The sequence below is a fragment of the Pezoporus occidentalis genome, unplaced genomic scaffold, assembly GCF_034315485.1.
Source record: "Pezoporus occidentalis ecotype Australia unplaced genomic scaffold, CSIRO_AGI_Poc_V1 ctg62, whole genome shotgun sequence".
In the NCBI taxonomy this organism is placed as follows: domain Eukaryota; kingdom Metazoa; phylum Chordata; class Aves; order Psittaciformes; family Psittacidae; genus Pezoporus; species Pezoporus occidentalis.
In genome coordinates this window covers 1,676,708-1,691,054 of record NW_026915966.1, presented here as the reverse complement: position 1 = coordinate 1,691,054, position 14,347 = coordinate 1,676,708, and the positions used below count along the sequence as shown (strand labels likewise).

General features: G+C 43.9%; 1 protein-coding gene and 1 long non-coding RNA gene across 6 annotated transcripts in view; one reads left to right on the top strand and one right to left on the bottom strand.

Moving 5' to 3' along the window:
- The window catches only part of B3GNTL1 (UDP-GlcNAc:betaGal beta-1,3-N-acetylglucosaminyltransferase like 1), a 118,778-nt gene extending 118,563 nt beyond the window's left edge, over positions 1–215 (bottom strand). For all 5 annotated transcript variants that reach the window (XR_009968712.1, XR_009968711.1, XM_062639766.1 and 2 more), the window contains exon 1: positions 45–215. Coding sequence is in view for 3 of the 5 variants with exons in the window: in XM_062639766.1 (XP_062495750.1) it covers positions 45–125 (81 nt within the window). In the remaining 2 variants the exon portion in view is untranslated. The remainder of the gene's footprint in view (positions 1–44) is intronic.
- A 319-nt stretch (positions 216–534) lies between these two features.
- On the top strand, positions 535–14,268 carry LOC134174627 (uncharacterized). Its single transcript, XR_009968729.1, has 2 exons — positions 535–1,355; positions 13,438–14,268. It is a non-coding gene; the product is annotated as an uncharacterized LOC134174627 (long non-coding RNA).
- The last annotated feature ends 79 nt before the right edge of the window (positions 14,269–14,347 follow it).

Here is a 14,347-nt window from a genome sequence, read left to right as displayed (position 1 = left end):
CCGGCGCCCCGGCTTCCCTCAGTCCCAGCCCGCCTGACACGTACCACCTGGACGGCGCAGCCTCGGCCCGCCGGCGGCCGGGGGGGCACGGGGCGGCGGGCCCCAGCTCTGCCCGCCTCCGCCATGACAGCCTCCGCCTCTCACTCCTGAACGGCCTGGGGGAGCCGGAGCTCCAGGCCGGGGTGGAAGCGGGTGCCCGCGGGATGCTGCCGGTCTCCCCCCCGCCCCGCCCGGGGTTTCCTCCCCGGGAACAGGCCCCGCCGCTCCCGCTCCTCACGCCCGCGCCGCCGCCGCCGCCTCGTCCCTTCAGGCCTTTCCCGCCCCGCGCTCCAGCGGGAGCTGCCTCAACGCGCGCGGGGCAGAGGAACAACGATGGCTCCGGCGGCCGGAAGCTGCTTTGGGCGACGGGCTAGTGCCGGCGGCGAGCAGCGAGGCGCTGAGGGGGGAGGCCGGGCCGGGAGGCCGGGAACGGCTTCGGCCTGGAGGGCCCCGTGAGGCGATTTAAAGCTTTAAAGGTGCGAGGTGTCAGCTCCGGGTGCGCTGGTCGGGCCGCAGGCAGCTGAAGGTCTTCTCTGTGGAGGCAGCAATTAGTTAAATAAGCGGTGCCTGCGGTTTCCCACCCGTTCTCTAATGGCAGTGTTTTACATGTGTCTCTCCAGTCAGCACTGGGCTGCTCAGTGCGACCAGGGCCTTTTCAATGAAAACGAGGAAATACTTCTTGGCTGCAATGATACCATTATCGATCATTTACTTACATGTGCAGCCACTTGGTCCCCTGGAAGTGTTCACAGCTAAAAGGTACAGCAAGAGCAGGCCCTGTACAACAACCTGTTTTAAACTTTGCACAAAGCGATCCTTGTTGAGCAAAATCCAGAGATTATCCCTTGTTTATCTGAAGAGCGTTCAACAGCCAGACAATGCAAGCAGCAAACAGAGCAGAGTTATCTTAAAGTGTTCTCTGGCACACCAGTCACAGAGCTGAGGAGGTGAGGACGACAGCCAAGCAGTAATTCACCCTCGGAATCTATTTCAAGTTATCTACACGGCTTCTCTCCATCCAGCCTCAGTTTAATCTCTCTGTGAACAGCACTGCTGAATACGATCATTGCTTTCTCTGGCCACGAAGGCTGAGAGCACTTCGATGCTGCCTGCATGCCTTGCTTTATCTAAGAAAGTGTAGCAGAGTATTGCTTTACTCGCTCTGAACCAAACAAAAGTCCCAGTCAGGGACCAGTGCCTCATTATGTGAAGCAGTCTACAAAACGCAGAGCAAACCCCATACTTCCTTCCCAGAGGAGAGCACAGAACCGACCAAAACCACCAGCAATGTTATACTCTGCAGCTGACCACAGAGGGTAATTAAATACAAACATCTCCTTAAAACGTGGTTCTCAATTGGGGGGATTTTGGACAGACTTTTAAAGGCCCACAAGCATGCAGAAACCATTCAGGGGGATTTTCAGTGCAACCTAGGCATCTAGCTTCCATTGTGAAAGTTGTTACCTACTGGCTTTTGAAAACCTAGCAGGCATTTCTGTGTTCTTGGGCAATTAAATAGTTTTCAAAATACAGTCCATTGTTTCAGTGCCTGTTCCTCTTTCATGTGGGTCAGAATGGAAAGAGATCTAATGGTGTCGCGACAGACTCATTTAGAAACAAGCAAAAATGGTTTGGTCCTAGTTGTACTTTCAATTGCTCTGCTTCATGGGTTTTTCAGAGTGGTGAGGAACAGCACAGAAAGTTCTCGCAGCTAAAAGCATTCCAGAGTCTTAAGACTTTTCTCATCATACTAGTTTTTAGCTTTTATTTCTGATAAAACAGTCTCTTGAGGATCATTACTGTGAACCTAAAACCTGCAAATTCTGGAGGCTTGAGCCATCAAGTAGAAAGTTTCCTCATCTTGATGGAAAGAAACGGTATCTGGAAAGTTGTTTTGCTTTCTGCATTTAGCTGTCATTTCAAAAATGACACAGCCTAGTTATAGTAGGAACAACTTAGACCTATTGACTTGTGAGGACAGATCTCAACTGATTCACTGGGAGTTTAAAAGAAAGACAAAAAAAGGACTCCTTGTGTAGGCTATCGCTGGGGTTATTTAGGCCAAGTCGGCTTGGGTTTAGTTTCTTTTTGTACCGGTCAAACTGTAACTGGGAGGGTAAGAGAGTATCGTTACAAACAAATCAATTTCTTGCTGTTGTGGAGCATGTGGGCAACTTAATTCAGGCATATCTTTATTGGGATGACTGAGTGAGTATAGAGTTTTCTTCTAACACCTTTGTTGCTGAATTTGTAAGTTTCACTACTGAATTATTTCCAGAACACACCATGTTGAAAGGATCATTCAACAGAGTAGGTAAAAAATTCAGTTTACAGCTAGCTTTGAAACCACTTCTATTCAAAGAATGCTTTGAGCTTCCAAAAATGGTCAGTTATGTTCATAAATATCACTGTTAAGTGGCAAGAGGGGTGCAGTATTTCTTATTATAGTACTACAGGGCAGAATGGGATTTGAGAAGCTCATCTAGCAGTTGTGCCGTCCTAAGACAGGATCAACTTTGTCATAAACTTAAACAGGGGAAGTTTAGATTGGATATAAGGAAGAAATTCTTTACTGTTAGGGTGGTGAGGCACTGGAATGGGTTGCCCAGGGAGGCTGTGAATGCTCCATCCCTGGAGGTGTTTGAGGCCCGGCTGGACAAAGCCTTGGGTGCCCTGGTTTAGTGTGAGGTGTCCCTGCCCATGGCAGGGGGGTTGGAACTGGATGATCTTAAGGTCCTTTCCAACCCAAACCATTCTATGATTCTATGATTCCTGACAAATAATTACTAGCCTGTTCACAAAGGCCTTCTTCCAACAATGGAGGTTTCAGAACATCCTCAGACAATTTATTGCAGCCCTCAATATCTTTACCCTTAGAATTAATTTCTTAGTATCTAGACAAGGGGTAATGGGTACCAGTTACTGCTGAGGAGATTATGACTGGACTCAAGAAGAAAAATTTTCAGAATGAGAATTATCAGCCATTGTAATCATCTCCCCAGGGAGGTGGTGACTCCCCAGCACAGGACGTCTGGCCATGGTGCTGGGACATCTAGTCTGGGTCATGCTTTACCTAGAAGGGATGGACCAGATCTTTTTCCCCTAGCAAAAACATCCAGACACCTATCATTGCCTCAGTTTTAGACTTGTTGAGCCTATTGCATGACTTCCCTCTGTTACACAGAAGCTCCTTGCTCTCTCTCTCTCTTCACAGAATAGTCTTCAGTTCCCCGGTTTAGGTAGCGTTAGTAGTTTAAATACTTTCCCTTAGGCAAAAGTTAGCCTCCTTTCCTCCTACCTCAGCTGATTCACCAAGTTGACCACATTTTAGGCCAGATGTGAAAAGTTTTGCTGGGCTATTAAAACAAACCAAACCAACAACCTTACCACCACCACCCCCAGCACTCTCTCCTGCTTTTTTGCAGGCCTAACAAAGAAATACCTATTTCATTATCAGACATAGAGTCAGTACAAATGAGAAGGCAACTAACCTGCCAAAGATAAGACCAGAATCCCTTATACAGGACACAGCCCAGCATCCCCTGAGTCTGTAGCTCTGCCCTGAGCTTTCAGGGGTGCTCTCACAGCTCTCTCCCCAGCGGTTTATCCCTGCAGCTGTGCTTTCCCTCTCAGCTGCCTTCTGGCTAATGCCTATGTTAACTCGTCGTTTGCCTGAGAGGGCTTGCAAACTCCATCCCAAATCTGTTATTCCTTATCCACCCTGCACCCCGCCACAGCCACTGTTTATGTATTGTCAAGTTGCTGTCACAGTTCCCTCCCATCCTGCTCTCTTGTTAAGGTTATGCACACCTGATTCTTTCAGCCCTTCCTCGCTGTTCATTCTGTGTTCAATCTCATCTGGACTCTCTTTGGGTTCTCTGCATCTCCAGTGGAAGATGAGACCCAGCGCCAGACCTGCGGTTCCTGCTGGGGTTGGACCAGTGCTGGGCAAGCAGGATTACTTTGCATGTCTTGCAGGCCCTACTCCTGTTTGCACAGCTTAGTGCAGTGTTTGCCTTTTTCACAATGGCTTGACACTGTTGACTCGTAATCAGCTTGTGATCTATTATATCCCCTAGATCTTTTTCTGCATGAGGGAAACAGTATTTTAGTAGTTTTATTCCAGTCAGCCACATGAGAAGAAAATGACTGAAGTAGTGTGAGTGAGATTATCTTCTTTGTGCTTCAATACCAGAATTGTTTACTGGTTTCCAATTAGTTACATGTGTACACCCTGTTAAGGGAGTTGCACAAGTGCTGCTAATGCCTTCCTTTGGCCTTCAGAGCCTTTATTACTAGTGGAGACTAGTACCTAGGAGTTATTTGGGCCAATTTCCCTGTGTACTCAAGACTTCAAATGCTCCGCTGAAATTGCAGGGCTGATTGCTCTGAAAAAGCCTCTTACAATTTAGAGATACTGAGGTTGAATAATCTTGTTGAAAAATTGTTGCTTTTTTGAGAAGTGTTGTGTGAAACATTTGTCTCTTCAAAACACTAGCTGTCGTTACAAAGGATGTTGCTGTTGCTTGGGTTTTTTTTGTTAAATGAGTCAATCTGAAGAAGCCTGTGGTTGTTTTAATGAGCTGGCAAATGTCACAAATATTTTGTTAACAGGAGAACTGGACTTAAGTACTTTTGTGGGTAAACTAGAAAGATGGCATTCATTTCAGTACCAGTCCACACCTCCAAACATACACTCTTCTTGACCACCACCAGTCATCCCGCTCCCCATTTCATGTCCTCCCATCACCCTGCTGGGCCACACTGCAGTTTTCTGCAGGTCCTCTGTTCTGCTTAAGCTATCCTCTTAGCTGCTTTAGTTCAGGTTACTGAGTATACTCTTATGTTTAGTGTGGCCTTGTGGCAATAAGGCTGCAGGATATAAAGTAGTGGCAAGGGAGAGGCACAGTTTTTCCACAGAGCTGAAGATCATCGGTGCAGGTTTTTCTTTACCTAGGGCTCCAATACTTGAACAACCTTTATGCAAAGTTACACTTTCATTTGTCAATCTTTTCATAAAGGAATGCTTCTATATAATGTGTGTATACAGAGAATGCAATAAAAGAAACATTTGAGGTCTGCTGCAGAATGCAGTGATAGGCAATAACCACCTGGTTAATACAGCTTAGTTTTGTTATTAAGTAACCAATTTGAAACCTAGTAAAGTCATAATGGTATTTTCCTTACTTACCCGAAAAGCTTTATAAGTAAGTTATTTGGTGGGGAAAAAAAAAAAGTTATTTACAAAAGATAGTAAGATTCAGATAATGGAAATAGATAAAAGCTGGCCTTGAAATCCCATTTTCCTAATCTTGACAAGTTCCTGTGTGCCACAAGTGATAACCCTTGAGAATCAAAGCTTTTACTTGAAGAATAAACCTCTAGACAGTTCAGTTTAACTTGTTTTTCAAAACCATGCCTCTGTTTGATCTTCTTGATGACTGATGTGTTAAATACTTATGAAATGAATTTGTGCTCAAGAGCTGAGGAAAGTAGGTGCAATTGTGCATTTCCCAACAATTCACTGGTAAATTCATACTGTCCACAGTCAGAATTCTGTTGAACTTCAGTACCTTTGGGAGCTTAAACTTCTTTGTATATAAGCACAGGAAGCATCTGACATTTTAAGATGGGAAAGTGCTTAAAGAAATAAATCATATCGCTACAAAGGAATGTATATATAACAGGAACTGGGATGTGTATAATACACTGAGAACCACAAGACAATGTATTGGATGCACATCTTTATGTGACATACAGACAGAAAGGGAAATGAGTAACATTTTGAATTATGACTTAGCCAAAGGCCTCTATAAAAAAGATTACAAGAATTGTATAGCTCTAGAGAATACAGCAACATTTACTTAATACATCTTCATTGAAAACAGAATTCAATAGGCTCTTTAAATCCCAATACTACCCTATAAATAACACGTTATTATATCTTATTATATCTTTTAATATAATTCTTAAAATACTAATCTACTATGGAAAGTGTGTCTTAAAGTGCAGTTTATTATGACTAATTCCATTCCAGTGTTGTTTAATTTTCAAGCAAAGACTGTTTTCCCATCTTCCTGTAAATGCCAATTCTTCAAACTCACTCTGGGTTATGAAATTCAGAGTTCTTTCCAGTTCACGCATCTTCAGTAAAACAGCTTTACAGCTTCATTGAAGTTACTGATAATACTGCTGATAGTACAGAGGTTGGATAGTGAGCAACTTACTCCCTTTCAGCTGTATTGGCTGTGTGTTGTAAAAGAGTAGTAAAGATGTAATTCTTGACAGAAAATTGACCAGATGTGAGCAGAACAGAGACAGGAAACTCTTCTCGCTCAGTGAAAAGCTGTTACTCCATGTTTCTGTACTTTCTTTGCTGAATGTAACCCTTCTCAAGGCCAGGAAGGCCTTTGAACAGCCTGACAAATAAGCTGCTAACCTGGGGACCTCCTGCTCTGCAAGGAAACATGCCAACAAGATGTGCAAGTGGTATCTGTGATGGCTTGTTACTGTCTTATCCAATGGTGTATGTGGGTCCTGGGTTGTGGGAAGGACAGAGACACGGCCCCCATGTGAGATCTTCTGTGAAGTCAAGACTCATGATAGGGACATCTTCATGTTGGATAGAGGAGGTGTGTGATGCTATGGGGAGCAGGAGGTGAGGACACCACCAGCTCTTGCGGCTGCGCAGCACTGCTGCACTTCTCTGGCTTCAGGGCAGCTGAGGAGAAGCCGTAGCCCCATGAAGCACTGGGATGATGGGGGCTGCCAGCACTGGGGCACAGGAAGGGTAAAGGAAAGGAGGGTCTGCAGCCTTTCAGACCTCAGCAAATCTGTCTGTGTAATAATCCTTCCAAAGGACATAATCAATTCACCGTAATTTTGTGTGAATAAGCTAACAACTGTGTCAAAGTTATTTTTAAGGTAGGGTTATGATACCTTCTCTGACATTACAGATAGAATTTGGCTATCAAAACTATTTGAGGAGGAGGTCTACGGAGACTACATTGTTGTGCAAGCAGGATATAAGAGATGACAGTAAATTATTCCATTGTGTGAAGGCTCCCTGGTAACATCGTCCCGATGCCATTAGAGCCTGCAATAAACCACCATACACAAAAGACTCTACTTCTCCCTCCCTGTGACAAAATGCTTACTCATCTGCTTCTGCTGAATACTCTTATTCTTTCCATAACCAACCCAACTTAACTTCTATCTAAACTTTCCCTTCCCAAATTAGGTACTTCTTTTTTTTTTTCTGAACTGCAAGAGAGAGTGAGCTTTAAATTCACGATCTGGAAGCCAAGATCCTCATTTTGACTTCAAGTGAAATCAACTAAAAATAGCATTTTGCTAGCTTTGCTTCTTGTGCTACATCCAATTCTTTGCCTATTGAGGAGGAATTCAAGGATATATAAGTGTCCAACTCCATTGATAGCATTGACCTAGAAGCAGATCCTGCAGGTTTTTAAATACTGGGGTATCTGTAAATGCATATGAGAAGTTTAATTTTGTTTTAAAACCTCCACCTGTATAAAGTTGTATTCTTTAGTGTTCTCATCTTGGATTCTCAGATTATTTAGGCACCCAACAATCCATGTGCCAGTTGTGGTTATTATGCATGTAAACTTGAACTTTGACATTTCGTACTGTTGCAGAACATTGGTATGTGCATTCCTTTATCTTCCCACCGTCCCTGCAGTTGCTCTTCATTATTGTCAGTGCTTATTAGTTGGAAAACTACATTCCAGTTTGTTTGGGCCAATTAAGCGGTTGGAGAGAGCAGCTCTTGTAGGATTCCCACTAACTGTGTATCACCAGCCATCATCTACTGATGCATTAAACAGACCTGAGCTCTGCTGTGCTCTCAAAGAAGCAAACCCTTGTTTCTCAGTTGACCAGCTTGCAAAAGCTCTTCAGACTTCTGGGGGTTTCAGTCTCTTACAACAATTAAAGGGGAAAAGGCATTCTAAGTAAGAGCTGTTGTATGAATGATTGTCATAATTACTTTATATCAGTCATGTGTTTAGATGCTGTCTTCCTAAATGCCAGCAGAGGAAACAGTCCTTGTGCTGCTTCAATATTGTGACTTGCAGCCTGTCTGAAAGCATAACAAAGACTTGATTGTGCAAGTGCCCAGCTGATCCAACAAGCAATGAATAAGTGAGCAATGGTCAACAGTGAAGGAGTGGATATCACAGAGGGCAATTCAAAAAGGTTATAGTGCTGTGAAGTGAGGGAGGCGTGAAATGAGATAGAACTAGAAATACAAAGATAATCAACTAGTAGTTAGTTTGAAATGGCCCATCATGTTTTGATAAAGCAGAAAAAAGTAATATGACTATAAACCTCCCTTACCTTCGAAGTCCTACACTAATCTTTTTACCCTTCAATGGATTTGCTTGGCTTTTCAGCCAGAATCCTGTTGGAGAACGCAAGAGATACATAGACATATACATTACTAAGATGGCAAAGGTCAGATTTCATACATACTGCTTCAAGGACTTATCCCAAAAGCATTAAAAAAAAGAGAGTTTGGGTGACCACAGCATCTTCTAAAAATATTAACATTTATTCTGGCTGCATGGTATTTCCAAGTAAAAATACTTCTAAATTTGCTAGTCATTTCTTGACAGGTTTTGTTAGATTTCATGGCTTGTCACTGTCCTGGGACATTTCAAATGAAGATCTTTTAGCTTCCACAAGGCCTGTCAGCATACCTTCAAGCTTTCATGTTGTTTGGCCTTTGCCATTGCTCTCACAAGAAGCTAGCAGAGCACCATAAATTTATGTCAGTTGATTTTCAGAGCTCCTCACCAACTAAATTCAGCATCATAATATAGAGAAGTGTCTTCCAGAAGGTCATGCAAGGAACTGAGTGGAAGCTTTGACAGAGAACCTCACTTGTCTTCTCAGTCCTGTATCAGCGGAGAGTTTCTGTGCTCAGATTTGTTGGCACCTAAGTGAGAGTGTAATCTGACCTAATAAAGCCAAAACATGCTTTGAACAAAAGCTGAAAGCCATCAGAACCTCGTTCAGCAGATGTATTATTTGTCATCTGGAAACACTGCAAAAGAGAAAGTTTGTCAGCTGAACTGCAGGTCTCTTTGGAGGAGTTTTCTTGCTGTCGAGCTGGGTGGTGCTAAAAGGGATGCAGGGCCCTTTGCCCCTTCCTTCAGATACATCTGCTCTGAAAATATTGCCACAAAGCAGCACAAAAAGCCCTGCTTCGTGGAGCAGCACAGATCTCATTTCATTAGCTGATCCATTGTTTTTCCTTAAGCAAATATGTAATAATGTAATTCCTGATCTGCTTTAATCGGAATTAGTGCTATTTCTCCCAGAATGTCACTGACAGGAGAACTGTGCAGGCAGATTGGGTATGGACAGGGAGCTCTTTCTGTTTTGTCTCTGTTAATGCTGCTTTATTTGCTAAGACATCACTTGTTTAGGGAGTGATTGAGTTTAGGAAGAAGTGAAAATCCATGTGCTGCTACTAACAATGAGCAACACTTGCTGCCCTAGAACTGCTACTGTATTAGTGGGGGGGGGAAGTTTGTCATATAAAAACTACCCCATGGACTAAATATGGCTCACAGGAGCTTGTCAGCCTTGCTCTAAAATAATCCCTGTCGTCAGATCTGAGGTGGATCTGAAAAGACCTGCTGTTGAGAATTAAGTGTGAAATTTGAAAACGATTAAGTTGAATTATTTACCCTGTTAGTTCATCATGTCTGCAAAAATATCCTCTTCCCTTCTAGTAACCTGGCAACGAATACACAGGGCACAATTATTTTTGCACAATTTGTAGGAGACTTGCATTAAAATGCATGTCAGTGGCTTTATTTCATGACAAGCAACACTGCAAATGTTTGTTTATCCTGGCAAGGGCTGGATTTGTTTAGTGTAACTTGCATTAGTTTTGTCTAAATTCTGAAGCAGAAAAGAAAATATGTTCTTGTTTTCAGAACAGTGTTACAAACACTCTCTTTAGCTTTGTTTTTATTATGAGAAGTGAATGCTAATGGGTTCGGGCCTGTGCTATCAGATTCTCCCACCAAGTACTGGAAACTTCTGAATGGGTTTGCAGCACTGCTGATTGCACAGGCTGAGGCTACAGGTTGCAGGCTGTTTGTAGGCTGGAGGAGCTGGAGAAAATGAAAAACTAAGCCAGCCAAGAGGATATACATCAAGATAAATATCAGCTTCACCAGTGGCATGAATTACACTTTCTAAAACAGGAAATTAATGTTCATTAGATGGTGGAAATAAACAACTGGTCCTCTTAAAAGTCCTCAGATTAAATGCTGGGTTTCCGAGTGCTTTTTGGCAGACATTTGGAATACCTAGGTTATTGTGAAATGAAAAGAAAACACTAATTCTTGTGGATGAAACACACAGGACTATCCCCAGAACAACAATATACTGAGGCCTCTGTAGAGGTTTTTGGTTTTGACTTCAGCTTCATGCAGTCTCAGGCATGCAAGCATGAGTTAATGCCTGCAACCCAGAGGAGTCTCTAGGCTTAGGCACTAAATCCTCTGCCCGGGTCCCTAGGTCCTGAGATAGAGGTTGCTGTGTGGGATGGCAAATAATGAGTGTTTCTTAGCCATCTTTTGTGCTTTGTGTTACTTTGTTGATCCTCTTGATAGGCTGCTTGGGTGCAGACATCATCCCTTTCAGTGCTTTTCAGTTTGATGTGCAATTCCTGTCTGCATGAGCTGGGTTGCTTAAACACTTTAAGGTGTTTGGGAGGTGGAGGGGGGACAGCACCGGAGCCATTGCTACTGATGCTGTGGCCCTTGGCTTGATGAAAACCAAGCTGTGAAATTTGGGAAAATGGGCCTTGGTAGCCTAAACTATGTTTTTAGCACTATCACAGGGCATGGGTTTAATCCTTACTCCACTTTAGACTTCTTGGCCAAGATTATGACACCTCATTCAGTCTGCCTAATCTGCATGTATTTTAGCTGGCTGAGGTGCTTATATTAAGAGCAATGAAGCCGGGAGTGTAGTCAGTCTCCCTCTGCAGTCAGCATGGAGAGGCAGGCACTTGCAGAAGGTGATTCATCTCTTACCTGGGCTGAGTTACTGGTCTTGCAAAGAGGCTTCTAGGGAACACCGGCGAGGAGGACATACCTGACCTCCCTTCTTAAAGGCCAGTGTTAGTCCTGTGTCTTACTCCTCTCCGTATGCAGCAGATGGAAATAAAGACCATGAGCAGAAAGGGACATTTATTTGGCAGCAACTCTTTTAAGTGCAGAAATTTTAAAAATAAAATACACACACTGCCCAAACTACTGATTTGCCTTAAATGTTCCAGTATTCCTGGTGAATGGATTTCACTGCCTGCAGAGGTGGCATCCCTGTGTTCTGCACAGCGGGAGCCCATACGTGTAACTCGAGGCACACCTACTGGTTTGGCCACATCACAAGTCCGGGCATCTCCACCTGTTTATTTATTTATTTTAGGGTAATGTCATATAATTAACTTGTCCAAATAATGATTACTGTTTGTTTTTTTTTTCCCGGAGTTTTTCTGCTTATCTGACAATTAAGACTCGGTATTTTCAGTCTCCCATTTGCGCCTCCAGCGAGATCCATTGATTCGGGTGGGAGCTGGTTGGGATCCGAATGCAAACATCCAGAGGCGGAAGCTGGATTGCGCTTGCAGCGGGAGCTGTTTGTTCCCGGCGCTGCCTGTGTGTCCAAGGGGAGAGGGGCAGCTCTGCTCCAGCGCTCCCCGCCCCCTCTTTCAACACTTCTGCAATGCTGCCTCGCTCTTTAAAATGCAGTCCCTAAACTGACACTGTTCCATCAGCAGTACTGCTGGCCTATGGCTCTATTTCAGCGCGCAGTTAATGCTGGCTGCTTCTAGGAAAGATTTGCTTGTGTTTCTTTAATGGGTGTCATTTTCTGTTACATTCTGAAAGCCAAAATGTTACCATTTAAAACAGAAACAAAACCAAGAAAAGCAAGACCTGAGTAGTAGCAATTTAGGAGTAATAGCAACTATGCTCAGAGAGTAGGACTGAGAGAAGTAAGCAGGAATAGGCATAAGGGTGCAATTATGGGTGAATGTATTTTCATTACTAATTTTAATTTCATGAGAGCAAGTAACATGGTACCCCCTCTACTACACACAAAGATTTCCCACTGTCCATTCAGCTCTGAACCTCTCCCTGGTTTGTTACTCTGCTTACTCCCATCTGTCTGCTGGATTTACCTTACAAATTCTACTTCTTTCATATTACACCTATATGAATTTTCTGTTGTCCTCTCTGTGGCTTGTTTGAATTCTTAGATCACTCTCTTCTCCCTCCTGCTTTGCCATGCATGCTGCTTAGCTATGGCTTTGCCTTTCCACAAAATACCCTGCTTCTCCTCCTTCCCCCTCCTCCTTTTAAAGTCTCGGATTTCCCTTGCTGGCAGCCGGTGAGAGGCTGCACACCATGCACTAGCTGTTGGGTCTGCTCTGTAACCACAGGACCCGATTCACCTCCTGCAAGCTGAGTAGTGTGAAAATAAATCAGCTGAGAGGGAGCTGGGTGGGAGTTGCAAAAACGGGGACACATGGTGAAACCAGCACATGGGCTAGGCAATGACCAGCAAGGCCCTTGAGAAGTTTGCAGCTCTCCCATATATATTCCCTTTGGGACAAGCAAGGCTGAGTGAGACCTTTCAACAGATTAGCTCTGCCACACTGTTTAAACCAGCTTTGCATGTTCAGCTGTGATGTGCTTAACCCAAAATCCTGCATCTGAGAGTATCCTTACTGTGCCTTGGGGCCAGGCCCCAGCTTGGCAGGGGAGTTTTGTCCCTAATACATAGGATCTAAATGCAGCCATGCTTTGAAGAAAATGTAAATCCAGACCTGAGCTTGAGCCCATCTCTAATCACTGCTTGATTTTGTTTTCTCCAAAGTACCGAAGCAAATTAGTCATCTCTCCTTCAGCAGGTTCTCCTCCTGCAGCCGCCTGCTCTCTGAGTCCTTTCAGATTGCCACTGTTGGTGCCTGGGTTTGTAGCTGTGACAAGCAAATATTTAAAGTGAATTTAGAAGCAAGTGTCGGAAGTGACTGTGTAGATCCTCATTTTCAGGTTGCTCCTCGAGGAAGGTGATGGAGCTTTATTGGGGTTCAAGTGTTTGAGTGTGTGAAGCTGTTTCCAGAACCTGTATCTCCAGTCCTGCCACATTAGGCCAAGTATAGTAGTAACTTAGTGGCTTCTATTTTCAGAGTAGTGTGAAAACTTTGCTGCAGAGGATTTATGTTTCCATTTGACATTATACAATATTTTCCTTCCAGATTTCTGTGAAGTTCTGCTCTTTCTGAATTGTAAATGTGAAAAAATTACTGTTCAGAATGTTCTCTCTTGAAAAGATGTTTGCTTTTCACAGCTCAAACAGAAAACAGCTCAGTGCATCCAAAAGCTGCCTCACCCTTTGAGCGTGTTCCCAGATCTCAGCCAAGAGCACTACTATGGAATAGCTGTGAGTAGCCGGAAGAGCATTGTGGGGATTGAGATGCAAATGAGCAAACCAAGCAGCCCCCTTCTCTGCAGAGGTTCCCTATCTCCTTCTGCCCCTCACTTTTGAACTGGGGGAGGCTTAACCTGGGCATGGCTCTGCAGCCATGAGCCCTGGCTCTGCAGCCAGAAATGCTGACTCTGCGACCACAAATCTGGGCTTTGCTCATTGTAAGACTCATCAGCTTGGGTCAGATGAAGGAACTGCATCAGCATCAATAAGGGCATGGAGGACAGGAGAGGCTTTCAAAGCCCCCATGTTGCCATTACTTTTCCGGCTCCCCTGAACTAAATGCTGCTGCCTTTTCTGAAGGGGGAGAAGGAAAGCCAGTGGCAGTGGCAACTGCAAAATAGCACATGCTGTTCTGTATCGTAAAGTTCCCAGTTTTCAGCCAGTTTCCAAAGTTCCAAAGTGTAATGTGAGCAGCTGCCTGGCCACTTGTTTGTTTTGTCAAATGCAGTGAGTTACAATATTGCAAAGGAAATCAGATACAGTAAGTTGGGAGGCAGGCAGAGGGTCTCACATCTAAACACACCGAGGAATAAAGCCCTACGACGTTGTCTCTGTATGCTTTTCTTTCCAGTACGAGGGAAGGAAGCAAAACATTCCAACAAAATCTCCTTCTAAAGCAATAATCAAGGCACTGAGCTCTAAAGCCCGTGTCGCTGCACATGACCGGGAGAATAAAGCATTTTGCATTTATTGCATGTTGTCATCACTTTGCTCAGTGTTGTCCCTGCATGCTAATTACATATTTACATGCATTGCATCATTTGATGGA